This window comes from Diadema setosum, chromosome 15 (genome assembly GCF_964275005.1).
Source record: "Diadema setosum chromosome 15, eeDiaSeto1, whole genome shotgun sequence".
Classification (NCBI taxonomy): Eukaryota; Metazoa; Echinodermata; class Echinoidea; order Diadematoida; family Diadematidae; genus Diadema; species Diadema setosum.
In genome coordinates, this window is record NC_092699.1 from 24,855,590 (window position 1) to 24,872,869 (window position 17,280).

The following is a 17,280-nucleotide window of genomic DNA, read 5'->3' on the forward strand; positions in this document are numbered from 1 at the left end:
CCCTCATTCGCAAGATTTAATGCTGTGTTGGTGTAGTGTTATACTGTTTTAGCTCAAAGTTCTTTCAGCTTTCTTTTTATGCGACGAATATGAGCAATACTAGTATATCGAACTAACAGTCAAAACTGCTGAAATCCGATTTGTTGCTTTCTGGAAGATGAAGTTTAGGTCGATATTGTCTATCTCACTCTGTGCAGAATGGTGCAGTACGTAAAATTAAATGTACGTGACGTACGCTTGCTTGAATAAGGTCCCGTCTTCCTTCTGACCTGTCTTCTAACTGCTAGAGGGTACGCAGATGGTCTTCCAGAGGGGATAGATTCACTTATGAGTAGTCAGACATCAGCAATTTTGGACAACTTTCTGTACTAAACTGTCTTTACACAATATTCTTAATAGTTTGTGTGATGTGGTCAATCAAATGCAAAGAACACTTGTAAGCAAATTGTAAGTTTACTATTATGCAATAAAGTACAACCTATCTCTCTGCTCTCTGAATACCTCTGATCAAGTATCACATTCACTTTTTCACTCTAAATAGAGGTAGACTTACATAACTTCAGAACATCCTGGAGCCTGGAATGTTCCATAACCTTTTAATCAAAGCTTTCCTTTGTAATTGTGTTTCTCTGTTTACAGGAGGACATGCTCTCTGCTCAGTAGACATCTGTATGAATGCAAGAATTTGTGCCCCTTTTCATATGCTTCAGTGGACCACTCTTGTCAAAAGGGAAGCATATGCACTCAGACTGCTGCTAGAAGCTAGAAACAGAGTGGTCAGTGATAAATCAATAGTTCCAGGACAAATTTATCAGCAACATCGTTCCCATCACCTGCTGAGTTTATTTTCAGAGTATCAATGTCAGTCTTTACAGCATCAGTTTCAGTGTAATACATTCAGTCTGACACAAGCCTCGTGCCCACATTTCCTGTCTGGAACACTACCGCACTTCTTTTCAACAACACAAGTCAGTTTCGACTCCACAATGGAAGACAAAGCCTTCATGGTTGATTACGCACGCTTGGGGACTTCAAAATGCAAGCGCTGCAAGCAGGGAATTGCAAAGAAGGAGCCGCGGATTGCAAAACTCACTGCAAATCCCTTCAGCGATGATGGGGGGATGATGAAAAACTACTTCCACATCCACTGCATGTTTGAGTCGTTCGCACGCGCAAGAGCCACCACGAAGAAGATTGAAGATCCGAGCGACCTGGATGGTTTCAGCAACATGGAGGATGAGGAGAAGAATATCATTAGGAAACACATTGAAGGTGAGTGTGAAAGAGATGAATGCATAAGCCTATACTGCTGTGTTCAGGTGAGGATATTTATATCGATATTTGAAAAATTCAGTATTAAGGTGGAAAAAAGGAAGAAACACACGTTTGTGCTTTTAACGTTCCATCATGTTCTTCAGTGTCATCTTAGATTAAATTTGACAGATCTTTGTGTTGGCATAGTAAACATTTGACTTCTGTTTCCAAGTATTTGAACATAAATTTATTTTTATGGGATATAATTTGTCAAAATATGCAAGAATGAAGGCAGTTTTGGTGTCTTCTTTTCAGTATCACAAGAATTTAATTATGATAAAATTTTACTGGGAAATGTCGATCACAATTGATGTCAAATGAGTTGCAGAAGCTAGATACAACAGTACTCTGTAACTTAAGTTTTTTATAGTGTGTTTCGTGTATGAAAATAAATGACTTAAATGTTTACTGTATGTCTCTGGTCCAGAGCTCCTTTCTAAGAGCAAATCTCCCAGCAAAACTCCAGCCAAGAAGAAGGCCACTGTACAAGGAAAGCTTACACCATCAGGGCAGGTGGTCTCCCCATCAAAGAAACCACAGCCTGGTAAGTTCTGTGAATCATGACACTAGTGAAAGGGCAAAATTGTTTTACTTCGTGTATGGCCAATTGTTAATCACTGTAATTGCTCGATGTTCTTCTCTACAACAGTGATAAAAAGATGATGATGATGATGATGATGATGATGAAACAGCTTTTATATAGCCCCAGAGAGCTAAGTATTAAGGTGAATATGTTGTTATGTATGTAATGCATTCCTGACATGCAGTCCTCCCATACTGTAGTCCCATCCCTGTGATGAAACCCTCTTAGCACAGATAAAGAGGAGAATTTAGTCTCTCAGTAAAGAGTTATTACTTACTGTAACATGGAAGTAGTGTCTTTGATGAGGCTTTCTTTTTGGAATCAATAATCAGCTCTAAATATTGTTTAAGTATATACTATAGCTTTTAAGATTAAAACAAATGAAGTTACATATCCCAAAGTGTATTTCAGAGCAGATTTGATTTATGATTACCAATCATTCTGTTTGACCCTTTAAAGGCACCAGTCAGTCGTCTGCATCACATCACACCTCTGCTGCGTCCTCCTCCGCATCCTCCTCCCCATCATCCAAGCCTGCTCCCAAGAAAGAGAAGTACAAAGGAGATGGCAGCGACCACAAGCATAGCGACAACTCATTCCGGGAGTATCGCAAACTGTGTGCTCGCGTTGCGGATGTGGCAGGCCACCATGCCAAGACGGCTGTGGTTGCAAAGTTCCTCAAGGATGGCAGCAGTGGTGGTAAGTATCTTGCCCCTTCTCTTACCAATATCATCCTGCCCTCTACTTCACTGACATTTAATCTCAGATTATTTTTTGTATTGCATGTAGATTCCCCCTTTTATATTACATCAATTGTCATTTTAGAGGGTTATCCTCCACAACTTGAATAAATGCCCATAAGGCAGTATTCCAAGATGCCTGCCAGACGTATTACATTTGATCATAACATTGACAATGACATTCATCACAAAATGATTTTATCTGTATACTCCTGGAAACAAGATCTTAACATGAAAGAAAATTTAAGGAACATTTCTACTGCCAACTGATCCACCATTGTGTAGTTTGAGCTGAAATTGTACATGTAGACTTGTTAATACTTCATTTTCAACCAACCCATTTTGGTTCGAGACCTGTCATAAGTTTTGCACATATGTGCTTCCTCTTTTCAAAACCTGCTGAGTGCAGTCCATCCTATCTAAGATGTCATCACTCTAAAAGCTCTGACTTGGTTGTTAATGAGTACTCACTGCCATCCCTGCATAGAAATACATATTTCACCTGATAGTGAATATAGTGATATGATTTCTTAGGCAGTCAGCTGATCACTTCAGATTGATACATCTATCTATGTTGATATTAGAAATTGCCTTCAACTAATTATGTAACCTCCACTTTCACTTTGGCAATGCTCATTCAGATGGCTTCGAAGGAGACACCTATTTAGTCTTGAAGCTCTTACTACCGGGTGTGGTGAAGCGTGTCTACAACATCAACAGCAAGCAGCTTGTTAAACTCTTTAGTCAGGTAGGTCTTCTTCAGGAGTGTGTTGCTAGCACAGTGCCTAGTCAATTACCTGGTACATTTACATCAGTGTGCTGTGACATACGTTACAATGGATATCTCTAGTCCTGTCTGTAACAGATCATCTGATGTTTTGTGGAGTTAAATGTGATAGGAAGTTTGTGCTGTTAATGATTAAAGGCACACGGTCCCTGTGGTTTAGTCAAATGCGTATGTGGGCGCACGCGCAAGTTTCCTATAGAGACCTATGCTATCAACTCCTCATTGGAGCTTACGCTTTGGCCCATTTCCCCGAGTCCGAAGAAGTCCGATCTACTGAAGTCAGTGGTCCGATCACAATTCGGTTCCTGATTCAGCTGAGGGGGATGGCAGCTTTAGCAAACTTCTTTTGTGATGTCATACTAAGAAGCACATAAGCACGCTTCCTGGCATCACTACAGACTGCCTGACGTGCAGAGAAGACAACGAAGGCAATGTTACCTACAACGTAGCAACACCTACGCGCTTTACTCTTGATGACAGTTCAGCTTCGGCAATCTTCGTTTCATGCTAACGGTGATCGGCAGTATCATCCAACAGCACCCTCTAACCCACCGGGACTATGCACCTTTAATTGCCCATCTATCACATACTTGAAACAATATACAGTTTCAGAGTAATTGCCCATCTATATTGAAATCACTTATGTAGCTTGAAACGGTCTGCAATTTCTGAGAAAATGCACTGTAAGCTTTGTAAGCAATTACTAGAGGGTGCAACATGCATGCCACAAAATCACTCGTGGGGGAATTCATGAGGGGGTGGTGTATAGAAAGTATTGTACAGTCTTCTTGTCCATTATTATTGTGTTGATGTTGTGTAATGCTTTGGCTTTCTCAGATTTTCGGCACCGATCTTGACGAAATGGTGACGGACCTTGAGCAGGGCGATGTCTCAGAGACTGTGAGGAAGTTTTTTGAACTTAGCAAGCACCAGCCTCCTCAGAAGAAGAGTTCGTTGACCATCTATGATGTGAGTGCTCTTGTTTTCATTATATTTTCCTTTTGCAAACTGATGTGTCTTTGAATTCATTTGAATACAAATATAAGTAAGATGATTTGGATATAGCAATCAAGCAATCATAGCAATCAAGGGATGCCAACAAAACTCATATTCGTTCAAGATATTTGCAATATGCATAATAATGAATGTTGTTCAATGGAGAATTAGATGGCATCATTGTAGGGAAAGGGAAAGAGAAGGCACAGGGCACATTTGTGGTTAGCGTTTTTCATGTTAATCACCCCCTCATCCTGTCACTTTTCAACTAATAATTGATCAAGAGTCACAAACTAAACCTTCCTTAATTTCCAACCAGCCAGACTGATGTCCTTTTGAAGTTGATTTTAGAATTGTTAGCTTGTCTTGATATATGATAAGATCCCCAGTATTAGTTTCCACCTTCCCCTAGTCCAGTCAGATGTCACTTTCACCTCTTTTTGCTGCACCCAGGTCGATGAATTCCTGGACAGCATGACCACAGTCACAAGGGAGCTGGAGCAGCAGCGAGAACTGGCCAAAATCACGGCCAGGTGCACTGCCAATGACCTCAAGATGGTCATCCGCCTCATCAAGCATGACCTTCGCATCAATTCAGGGGCCAAACACATGTAAGTGGCAAGCTTCCTGCATTATACACTTAGACCCTAATATACCTTTGAAAGGCACAATATTCTGACTTTGATTTACACATTACTGATGTCACCAGCTATAAAATCCTTTATTCCTCATTGTGGTTGATGTAACACCATCCTTTGCAGGAAGATTTTTTTAACCTCTTTATGTGGATGCTTTGTCTTCATCCATATATGTTTTTTTTTTTTTTTGTGTGTGTGTGTATTTATGTGTGCTGTAAGTCAGTCAGCATGTCTATGGAATTCTTTCATCTGAATGTTTAAGAATTAGGTCCCCACCGCTTCATTTTGTGGTCAGTTTATGGGACAAGCTCAAATGACACTTCAGTTTCCTGTAGCAGTTACATTTTAAAGGTTGCCTCAACAGTTGTAATATATCCAAACAATGCATGCTTGGACCATTGTACATCCTTTTAAATCACTTTTCAGACTTGATTGCAGATATTCATCATGTCTATGTTTGGAGAAAGGGACTGGACATGAAAACTATAGGTTGTGATGAGAACAGGTATTGACCTTTGGTATTAGATTCATCACACATTTATTAAACACTAATGTTCTGTTCCTCCATGCAGTCTGGATGCTTTAGACCCGAATGCCTATGAGGCCTTCCAGGCGTCCAGGGACCTCCTTGACGTGGTCACTCGTGTCTTGCAGAACCGCAAGGCCAGCAACGGTGTCCCAGGGATGACCAAGAAGCTGAGCATCAGGGCCTCGCTCATGACTCCGGTCCTGCCCATGCTGGTAAGTAGGGTTCCATGACATTTGCTCCTGCGACAATTACTCCCACGAAATATCTCCATGCTAAGCCAAAGCATGAAGGATACACACAAGCATCACCGTAACCCTTATCCTAAGCCACATATCAAATTGCACCTAAAACCTTATCACAACTGTAACCCTGACCCTAAGTCCTTTGAGAAAATAAGAGCGGAGCAATTGTCACAGGAGCAAATGTCCGTCACTGGTAAGAAGACCTTAAGTCATCTCTCGACCCCTCATTGAATGTAAAAGCAGTTGAATATATCCAGGTAGACTCTACATTTATGATAGTGGTCATCTACTGAAAGAGACTGCTTCAATAATCTACATGTCATAGATTATTACATGCAGCATCATCTTACTGGGGTGCCTCATGTCCACTTAGCTGAGGATGACATGGTTAGATTTCTGTAATTTTGATTCTACCCTTTAGCAGTTAAAATGTTTATTGGTGGTTTTGTTCAGTTCAGTTAAACACCACATTGTAGGTCATTACAACACTGTCGCATCACTGCTACTCACGCTTTACCTACAGGGTGTAGCTTAGTGATTAACATATGGTTGTGATACAGGGGGAAAAGTATTTTCATGAAAAGCTAAATCACAAATTAAATGCTCAAATTACTCTCAGAAAGAATGATTGTGATTTGTGGTGCCAACCTGAAAATTTTGCCATCACTAAAGGTATCAGGCTGGTGTGATTGTGGTGACGGCTATTACAGATGAAATGAGGTATTACTTGTCCGATTTTACACCTTCCTGCCCCACCTTCCCTGTACAGGCAGAGGCATGCAAGTCGGTGGAGATGGGGATACGAAAGTGTCCCAACGGGATGTATGCCGAGATCAAGTACGACGGTGAGCGGGTGCAGATCCACAAGCAGGGGGACACCTTCCAATATTTCAGCCGCAGCCTAAAGCCTGTCCTCCCACACAAAGTGGTCCACATCAAGGACTGGATCCCCAAGGCCTGTCCCCATGGCAACAGCCTCATCCTAGACAGTGAGGTGAGAGTTATTTCTAGGAACCTAATATGCTTTCTCAATCAGTGTAGTAAGTTTAGTCAGTCTGCAGAGTGTGGTTGAAGTGAGAGCAATATATATATTTTATTTTCTATTGCACAGCAACCTCACCTATGTTGAATTCTTAAAGGGAATGGCTAGTAACTGATCAGTGGGAATCAGCGGGAATGCTGGGGGATGATTGTTCCAATCCTTGTGGGATTCATTTAAGAGTACATGATGTATCTATTGTTGTGTGAAAATTATTTGCTTCAGAATGGTCTCATATTCAAGTAATGTGCAGTTTAATGTTTCCAGGTTAGCATGCCTTACTTACACAATAGAATCAAATCATGTTTATATCTATCCAGGGTAGAAGTGTTCTTCAACCTAGCCCATTTCTCAACTTGTGCAATGTTGACTTGAGTGAGGTTGAATGTATATATGTTATTGGTTTGTTTTGTTTTGGTTTCTTTTACCTTGGTTTGTTGTTGCACTTTCCACATTCATTACTCTTTGCTGAGTTATGTGAGCTCAAGGTGAGTTTTAATATAGTTGTAGGAGACCTATGTTGCAATATGCATAAAGTTTGGAACCATCTTTCAGCAAGAAAGTGACCCATTAAATGATACTGAGTTTGAAGTAGTATTGTGTTGGTTTCTCAAGGTCTATTTTGCTCTATATCCCTGCACTCTTCCAGATTTTGATGGTAGATAAACATGGGAAGATTCTCCCCTTTGGAACTCTGGGAATCCACAAGAAGTCTGCCTTCCAGGATGCCAACGTCTGTCTCTTTGTCTTTGACTGCCTTCACTTCAATGGAGAAGACCTGATGGATAGGTAAGAAGTGCCACAAATATCCTAGTCCCATGAAAAATGTTCTCTTTGCTGATCAATTTTTTTAATGCTATGCCAGCTGTTTAACTGATATATAGTGCCACTTAATTTCTTAAGATCTCTGAATAAGCCTTTGTGGAAGGGTTAGGATTGTCCTCGACCACTTGTACTTCTTCACTTTGGGTTGTTCAAGGACGCAATAATGAAATATAAAAGTATTTAATCTAGGAATCAACAGAAATCAAGAAAATCATGTATTCTTAGATAATTTTCTACCAAATGCACCGACTTGTGGATGGATGATAGATAACATCCAGAGAGAACAAAAATGTATGAACACTGTACAAAATCTGTGGAGTTCATGGCTCAATTTGATTGTCAGGTGATCAGTACCTATGTTAGCTTGTTCTAACCCCTGGACCCTGATGTCTCTGCAGGCCCCTCAAGGAGCGCAGGAAGATCCTGGTGGAGAACCTGAAGGAGATCCCCAACCGCATCATGCTGTCGGAGTCCAAGTTTGTCACCAAGCCGGGCCAGCTGTCGGGTCTCATCGCCGACGTCATCCGCGAGGGCCTGGAAGGACTGGTCCTCAAGGATATCAAGAGCGTGTACGAGCCGGGCAAGCGCCACTGGCTCAAGGTCAAGAAGGACTACTTGAAGGAGGGCGCCATGGCCGATTCTGCCGACCTGCTGGTGCTGGGGGCCTTCTACGGCACAGGAACGAAAGGTACACACATGGGTTTTCGAGGGAGCCTCCTTACAACAAGAGGCTTAGGACCACTGAATTTACCTTGTTGTATCAGGTTTCTCGTCATGTGAGTGATAAAAACAAAAAACATGTAAGAAATGGTGAACTTGCAAGATTACTTTGATATATCCTTAATCTCTCTATCTCCAATCTCTTCATAATGACGTTGCACTGTACATGAGTGGGCTATTCTTGTGATTGAGGTATGCTTTATGTGTAATCATTGGGTTATTGGGTTCTAGTTGACCTGATTCTTATAGTAATGCCGTGAGATGAATATTTCAGCGACTGAACTCCGCAGCTTGTCTGGTATTCACTTTGAAAGGGAAGTCTTTCCAGTGCATCAAATGTAGAAATCTCCCTGTATAATTTCATGCAATAATCATTATTCCTCTTCTTTCTCCCTGCCTCTTTCTTCCTCTCCCCTCCTCCTCCTCCACCACCTCCTCCTCCTCCTCTCCCTTCCTTGTCTTTGTCCCCCGGCAGGTGGTATCATGTCCATCTTTCTGATGGGTGTGCATGACCCTGCCACGGACACCTTCCGCACGGTGACCAAATGCGCCAATGGCCTGGACGATGCCACCATGCTGAAGGTCAACAAGGAGCTGGACATGGTCAAGATCAGCAAGGACTACAGCAAGGTGCCTTCTTGGCTGGAGGTCAATCGAGGACTGGTGCCAGACTTTGTCATCAGGGACCCCAAGGTATGTCATGAATACCAACTGAAAAAAAAAAAAAATCATCTTTTACAAATGACAAGTATTGGTGATTAGTCATTCAACCCAGTGTGATTGCTGATAGCTATAGTGGCAGCAGTAGCAGGAGCAGAGGTGAAAGTAGCTAGTAAAATTTTATTAGAAGCAAGCAGGTGTCATAGAAGGAGTAAAAACTCTTTCGTAATCCTTGCAAACACATAGGTGAGTTCTAACATTCCTTTTCTCTGCTGTGAGAGCGCTACTCCCTGATTATTCGCTCAGTTGTCCAAGCACCTATGTACCTCTTGTAGCTATTTTTTGAAAGCTCATAACTTTTTGGCAGTGTTTAGCATGACATCAAAGAAGAGCAATTGGTTTCTCCTCCATTAGTTGTAGTAGTTTTAGAAATTGTAGGATATGACTACCAAAGTCACAATCTTTGCATTACATGTGTAGTTGTTTTCCATTTTTATTACTTCTGCCAAGGAGGTTATGTTTTTATCAGCATTGGTTGGTTTGTTTGTTCGTCTCTTTGCAAAATAACTCGAAAAATTGTGAATGGATTTGGATGAAACTTATACGAAAAGATGATAATGACACAATGAACAGATAATTACAGTTTGGTAGTGATTGGGGAATTTTTCTGAATTTTTGAAGGATTTTTTTTTTATCTTTGGCAAATAGGGTCAATGATCTTGGGAGTTCCAGCTGCGCGTATTTGAGGTATGCATACGCGCACTTAAGCGCGCGCTGTGCTCGAGGCGACGCGCAGCCAGAAGGTGGTGAGAGGTAAACACAAGGCTTCTTTATCATTGGGAAATTGTGTGATTTTCAGCATGCAGGTATGGATGGAAATAAGCTGCTTGGCGGAGGTCTGCGCTCTCAGAGTACTTTTCTTGTTGTTATTGTTATCTTTGCCAAATGTCCAGAGTGATGACAAGTAGACAAAATATGTTTCACATAAGGGGAAACATACAGAAAACTCACTGCTGAACAAAATCTGCAAGGCAGACTTTCTCCATTTAAAATATACCACAAGTTGTATATAGATTGAGGATAAAGAAAGTTATTGGCTTCGCTAAGTTAGTGTTGGCAAATCACTCCACCTTCAAACATAATTTAATTCTTTCCATGCTGTATAACAGAAAGCACCTGTGTGGGAGATCATCGGAGCCGAGTTCACCCAGTCGGAGACCCACACAGCTGGTGGCATCTCCATCCGGTTTCCCAGGGTAACCCGTTTCCGTGAAGACAAGGACTTTGAGACGGCCACAGATCTGCCGAGACTGAAGGTGAGGGAGTGATGCCCAATTTTATTCCATAGTACAAAGGCAATATTTTAATCTGCTTGAGGAGAAGGGAAGCAAAGCCACTAAACTGAGAATCTTCTTGTCTCACCTACACAGCATGCACTTTCATCTCAGCTGAAAATGATTTCTAGAAGACGCAGTGAACATTTAAAAAGTTTCATTACAAAATGGACTAAGCACCAATATTAATAAGGAAGTCCATCATCATATATAGCAAAATCATTAAACCTTTCACAGTTATACCTCACCTTTAATGTAACAAAGAATATTGTTGAAAATATCCCATATTTTCTTATTATTTTCTTTGGTTTTTTTTTTTTTAGCAGTTTTAATTGCGAATATCTCAACTTAACAACAATGTGCTTACCTCGTTTTTGCGATAATACTCTTTGTTTGCTGTTGAGGGGTTATAGCTTATGAAGTAGTGATGATGGTACACCGTCTTTACATAATATTCTGTACTTGATTTCTCCAAACCTATGCAAGAAACTTTTGTAACCGTTCACGCTGTTATTACCTCTCTCTGACAGACCCTCTTCAAGAAGTCCAAAGAGAGCACAGATGTCAGTGCAATCATGGGCGTGGCATCCTCATCCTCCAAAGTCTCCACCAAGAGGAGAAAAGGTGAAGATGGAGCTGAAGATGATGATGAGGAGGAGGAGGAGGAGGAGATTACTGGATTCAAGTTGGGGAGGAGGGCAGAAACCCCCACCAAGAAAATCAAGACAGAGAACACAAATGGCAACAGAAGCAACACAGCAAGTCCCAAAAAGGTGAGGGTGCCCTGACTGCACTGTGTAGTAGTCATTACAATATACCCCCCCCCCCCCCCAGCAGAAGGGGCATCTTCATGATTGTACATATTCATTACTGCACCATTGTTCCTGCAACTCGTGTTACGTACATAGGCAGTAGGCCTTTACTCTCCCTTTATTTGACATAAACTCAGAGTAGCATGGAACACATTGTTTTTTAATGGAATTATTGTGATTCAAAAGTATTAGTGTTTAGATGCATGAATGGAAAATGTGACTGTTTCACACAGTAAGGATTCCGCAGGTGAGTAAAACTTCTTACCAATTAATGATTGAAATTAGTTAATCATAAAACCTTGCTATTTTTCATGACAAAGTTGGTGGGAGAAAATTAACAGCATGAAACTAGTTTGAGATCACCCATCACAAGATCATTCAGAACTCTTGCTTGGGTGTTTTAATCAAAATTGAGGTTGGATATTACTGTTATAAACTTGTGAAAAGACTCACATGTGAAGTAAGAGATGGAGTTTTGTGTGGGCGTGAAAATCCCTTCACACTCGACTTTACGCTTGAATGCTTCCATCGTTCATGATCAATATGCACACTTCGGCAGTCCTAGAGCTCTATGCAGCTTTTCATCTTCCCCTACAGTAGTTCTGCCGCAAATGAAGCAAGTTCAGCTATATTTGTTATTTTTGTCTCTTGTTTTATGTCTTTGTTAACTCTAACTAGGCCGGGGGGGGGGGGGGCCTCGGCCCCTCGACGTTTCGCGCGATGTATCGCTGTCGCGAAAAGCTATCGCTGCGACATTTTGTGACTTTTTTCTTTTGAGTCTCCTGCATCTTTTGACACCAAATTTGCGATGCCTGGGCGCGCAGTTACGAAGTTGCGCATAAATATGTACGTGCGTGTCAGACCAAAAATTGCTCAAAAACGTGAATTCGTGTACAATTTCAATGCAAACTGAGTTTACAGGCAAATTTCATAAAAGCATAATTATTTGGGGGTTTTATTGATTAAAATCAACTAATAACATATTTTCTTGTTTGGAACAATATCGCGGACAAATTTCATCGAAAAAACAATGGAAAACATAAATTCGAAAAAACAAAGAAATACATAAGAAATTCAAAAAACAATAAAACACTTAAGAAATTTTTTCTGATTGCAGATTTTTTTCTCTTACATTTGCTAATGACACTAAAAAGAATATTTTCACAAAAAATTGTGCCTGTTTTGAGCTTTATTTAGTGATTTATTCCAAATTGTCTGATTTCATGCATCATTATGCATATGAATTAGCATAATTTAGCATAAATGATAATTTTTTGAAAAATGAACTTCATGGTACTTGAGATTACGTCATAGGCAATGTGTGTGCCAATTTTCGTTGCGATTGCGCGATCGACGGGTGAGATATGGAGGGGGGGATGGGAGGCCCCCCCCCCCCGCCTCTATCATCTACCTAAATAGCCCGGCCTAGTTAGGGTTAAAATGGAAACTATTATCCCACTGCTGATCCATCATAAGTCTGGTATCCTTGTTCTGCACACACAGGAGAAACCAGACTGTAAGTACGGAGCGGACTGCTACCAGAAGAGTGCAGAACATCGAGTAAAGTACACTCACTCCCCTACAAAGTCACCAGCAAAGCACAGTCCACACAAGGTGAGAAGATATGTACCTGTATGTCTGGCATCATGCTAGTCTGGTTTGTGATTGTTAGATTGCTACATTTTCCTCTGTGTTCACATGTTGTTGAAGTTGAAAGTGGGGTCATTGGAAGAACAGTGCATTTGCAACTAATAAGGCCACCTTGGTTGAAGAAGAATGAGTGAATGAGCAAATGCCTACCATTAATTATACCATCTTTTGCACAGTATAATGAAGACATCTTTGAAAGAGTGAGAAATAACTTATAAATCACCATTTAAGACATATCCTCTCTATGGCGAAGCATTGTATTGACAGATCAAACTCTTCTCCATTCCAGGGTCTACCAAATGTGTTCACCGGGATGACCTTTTACATCCCGGACGAGGTCAAGGACTCTGTCAAGCTGAAGCGCTTCGTCATCGCCTACGATGGCGATGTTGTCGATGAAACAAGCAAGTCCAGCGCAACTCACCTCGTCACGGACGGAAAGGCCTCAAAGGTAGTGACACATCTGATATTTAGCTTAGCTGTCCTCCTATTTGATCAGTGTGAACTATGAATGTTAAGTAGGTGTTATTGATTAAGGACACAAACTCAACCAAATACAGAATTGTGGTATGCAATAAATTGTAAAATCACTGGAGGTAAGGTCTTTCATTGAGGAAACATTCAGCTAACACTGCGGTACCATGTATCATAGCTAGTGAAGTGCAAAGACTTTGTATCCTCAGAGGTCTAATGTACATCGGTGGGATTATCATCAGTCTATCACCAATTGCATTCCATTTAATTCCTATTGGTCATCACTCAAGGTAATAATGGAAGAGTGATGTGGAGTTTTTGATGGTTTGTTTTGACTACCCCTCCCCCTCCCTCACCTCCTTGTAAGAAGGTATTTTATTACACTGTCAGTTATTTCTGCCCAATTCTTATCAAGAAATGAAAGATTGCCGAAATAGAGTTATGCCATTCACTCAGTACAAATGATTTGACAGCTTGTAATGAAGGCATCATGTCTGTGATTTCTTCTCATTCCAGGAGGGGGGTAGCAGCTCCTCAACCGAGCTTGTGACATCAGACTGGGTGTGGCGGTGCGTCCGGCAGAAACGCATCGTACCTGTGTCCAATTAGGAGCCTGATGGTGGAAGAGATTCTCTCATTCTTGCGATAAACAGGAGAAGAAAACATGCATGACTATCAGTGCAGCGTTTCATTTTCTGAGTGACTTTGACTATTGCCTATATGTGCCGTTCTCCAGAAGGGGAGCCGAAAAATTACAGAAGTGCCATTGACTTTCAAGAGTAGAAAATTTGTAAGATACGATGCGGAGACTTCATCAGAAGTACGCCGAGTGGAACAAACGTGCGCATGTCGAAGAGTCATTTCATTTTCATGGTAGTGCAAAACAGTGCAAAATTAGTCATGACAGTTTTTTAGTAGCATTTTCTTGCATCATATTCTTGAAGGTGTAATATTGCTCATATTCATGACAGGTGATCAGGAGGTTGTAGGTTCGAATCCTGCAGTGAGTATGTATGCCAGTGATTTCTGTTATCATGGCTACTACTAAATATTGATTAATTCAGTGCCATTTACATTGATGTAGGGCAATTTGTCAATCAGTTGCAATAAAGATGTGATATTACTTTCCCATTTTATGGATCAAAATTGTAAATGTGAGCTTCCACACCTCCCCCATCCCCCCCCCCCCCCCATCCCGAGCACATGCACATATATGTATTACCTGCGAGGGCAAGTTGGCAACTCATTTTGTGAAAGGGATTGTATAGTTTTGGTTGTGGTCCTAATGAAAGGTGGGTCTCCCACCTTTCATTAGGACCACTTTTTTTTTGGCCATCTCAGGCATTTCAAAGCAAATTTTCATCAAACATTCTTTGAATTCCTCTTATATGCTTTTTCATATTTCATTAGTAGTTTCTCATTATCTCACTAAAAGAAAAAGAAAAGATCTGAAGCCCGATCTCAACAAAACTATACTATCCCTTTAATCTAAAACTGTAAAACAGTATAGTTCGCTTCTGTTTTCCTTTATATTCATCATGTGGTACTTATTGGTTTGTATTCAATTGCAATGTAGAATTTATACTATTTCAGTGAGAGTAATTGATAATTTGTGGAAGAAATGACTACTGCTCTAGGTGTTTGCCGTATCACTGATGTGGAAGGAAATTGCATGTCTATAATCTGGATAAAGGGTATTTTACAGCTTTATCATCAGTTCATTCAATATTTTGATACCTTGCCTTTAATTTGCTGATATTAAGCTGGGCCAAGCCATTACTTCAAGTGACATATGAGTGATTGGTACATGTATTATCGATGTTACTAACTTAAGGAAGAAATAATACTTAGGGAAGAAATGTGGTGATTATGAAAACTCCAATTCATCTTTCATTAAGGTTACATATTAAATAGCTTTCTGCTTTTCTGTGAATAGTCTTAAAAGGGTCATCAATTGGCATGAGTAGACTCGTGCCGTGTATTACATCTTGCCCAAAGATATATTTTCTGTTGTGATATGTACAGTTACATGGCAAGTCTATTTTTGTAGAACATTGTTTGTTTCTTAGACTTATATCGTAGATTGGTGTCGGTTGAGTGTCTTTGAAATGTTCATGACCTCAATTCATGCGTTCAAAGTTATCTTTATTTGATAAACACGATGTAGAGATGAAATGAAACAGAAAGGCAAAAATAAAAAAGAAAGAGATACGACACTGAGAAGTACTTCAGTGCTAGAGTTTGAAATTGACCTGAAGTCTGCCAAAGTGACCTGATGAAAGAAATGTAAACTGTGACATGGAATTATAGTCAATGAAATATGATGGCGCATTGATGGAATGTAAATGTTACCTATTTGTTCTGATATTCATAGTGGCTCTTTGAAATGTGAAAAAATCATTACCACATTTTTGATGCTTTGTATGTCACAATTAATCTGCCGATGTATGCTTGCATGTACCGGTACATGTGAATTAATCGCTTTATGAGGTAGACCGGACAAGAATTGCACGTGATAGTCAAATTTGATTTAAATTTGTTCACATATATACAAAATTTAATGTAGCTGCCTGCCATCAACTATCTCCATGTATACAAATGACCAAATGTTAAATGTAAAGATGTTCCGTATGTATTTCAATGCAGATGTTGCAATAATGAAATAGTTAATCCAAATTGATGAACACAATACAGTACTGAATGATTAGGTGTATGCTCTTATAGTTTTCTGCATACAGTGTTAAACTTTCCTTTGCACCCTCTTTTTGTAGCAATAAGGACTTATTTTAGTTGTGTGATAAGATCTCCGGTCCTAATTTCTCAGAAAGATTAACACTCTTGTTAGTCGTATTTCCAACTACCATGGCAAGAAATGCATTTTCATTTCAGTGCTGATGGATTGTTTTGATATCTATAGTAACTACAACTATTATATGTGGCCAGTTTTTGCTCCTTGTGCTTTATGAAAATGGGCAAATATCTCAAAATATTTGTTGTAGTGTCTACTGCATATTGAAATTTGATTGTAACATTTTCATTTGAGTAAATAACAATATATTTTTGTATCAGATTCTTGTCTGAATGGATCCTTGCAACAGTGTCATTACAGGTGAAATCTCTGGTTACACCTGTAAGTTAAGTTGTAGATAGAGGTAGATTCTGTTCAGTATAGATTGCATTATAATTGCCAAACTTGTGTGCAGTAATTGTCCGAATACATTTTTGTAAGTGTATAAAGAGCGTGAGAGAGAGAGAGAGAGAGAGAGAGTGTGTATGTGTATGAGTATACTGTAAGATATAGATTTTCCATGCAAAGAATGACATGTTGTAACTGCCCTACATAGGGATAACCTTGGCATGTACGAGCCCAATAACTTATGTATACCATATATGTTACAACAATGAAATGGGCCTGTTGATGATCAGTAGTATGTCTGTTACTATTATCACTGTTTCAGGAGGCAGATACAGTAGGCTGAATATGGAAGTAGCTGTTTCTCCGCCTGTACATTGTATGCATGTTTTAAGACAGCTTTTTGTTTATACAGTGTATGTTTGCGTGTTACATGTACCTCTACCAAAGAGGTTTTTTTTGCTGGCATTGGTTTGTTTATTTGCAAAGCAACTCAAAACAAGGAACAGAGGATTGAATTTTGGTAGTGATCTTGATCCAGGAATGTTTTGGAATTTTTGGAAGGATTTGTTAGTATTTGGAAATCAGGCCATTATCAGCATAATGTGCTTGGCGGAGGTCTGCGTTCTCAGAGTGCTTTTCAAGTTTTTATTTTTTTCTTCATTGCAAGACTTACCAAGCAGACTTGGTTACAATATGTCAGACATTACCAAGCAGACTTGGTTACAATATGTCAGACATTGCCTTTATGGCATAGAATGCTGCTAAGATAGTTGAGTTATGTAACAATCCTTGTGTGAACCA

The 17,280-nt window shown here is 40.0% G+C and overlaps 1 protein-coding gene across 1 annotated transcript; it reads left to right on the plus strand.

Moving 5' to 3' along the window:
* Positions 1 to 899: 899 nt before the first annotated feature.
* LOC140238611 (DNA ligase 3-like) lies at positions 900 to 14,616 on the plus strand (the record flags this gene model as incomplete). The annotated part of the gene is made up of 16 exons (XM_072318511.1): positions 900 to 1,272; positions 1,742 to 1,858; positions 2,357 to 2,596; positions 3,279 to 3,385; positions 4,262 to 4,393; positions 4,874 to 5,031; positions 5,631 to 5,799; positions 6,599 to 6,823; positions 7,518 to 7,657; positions 8,092 to 8,381; positions 8,889 to 9,106; positions 10,243 to 10,389; positions 10,938 to 11,180; positions 12,723 to 12,833; positions 13,159 to 13,320; positions 13,860 to 14,616. Coding segments are annotated over 16 exons (2,925 nt in total), but the record flags the coding sequence as incomplete, so codon positions are not given.
* Between the last annotated feature and the right edge of the window lie 2,664 nt (positions 14,617 to 17,280).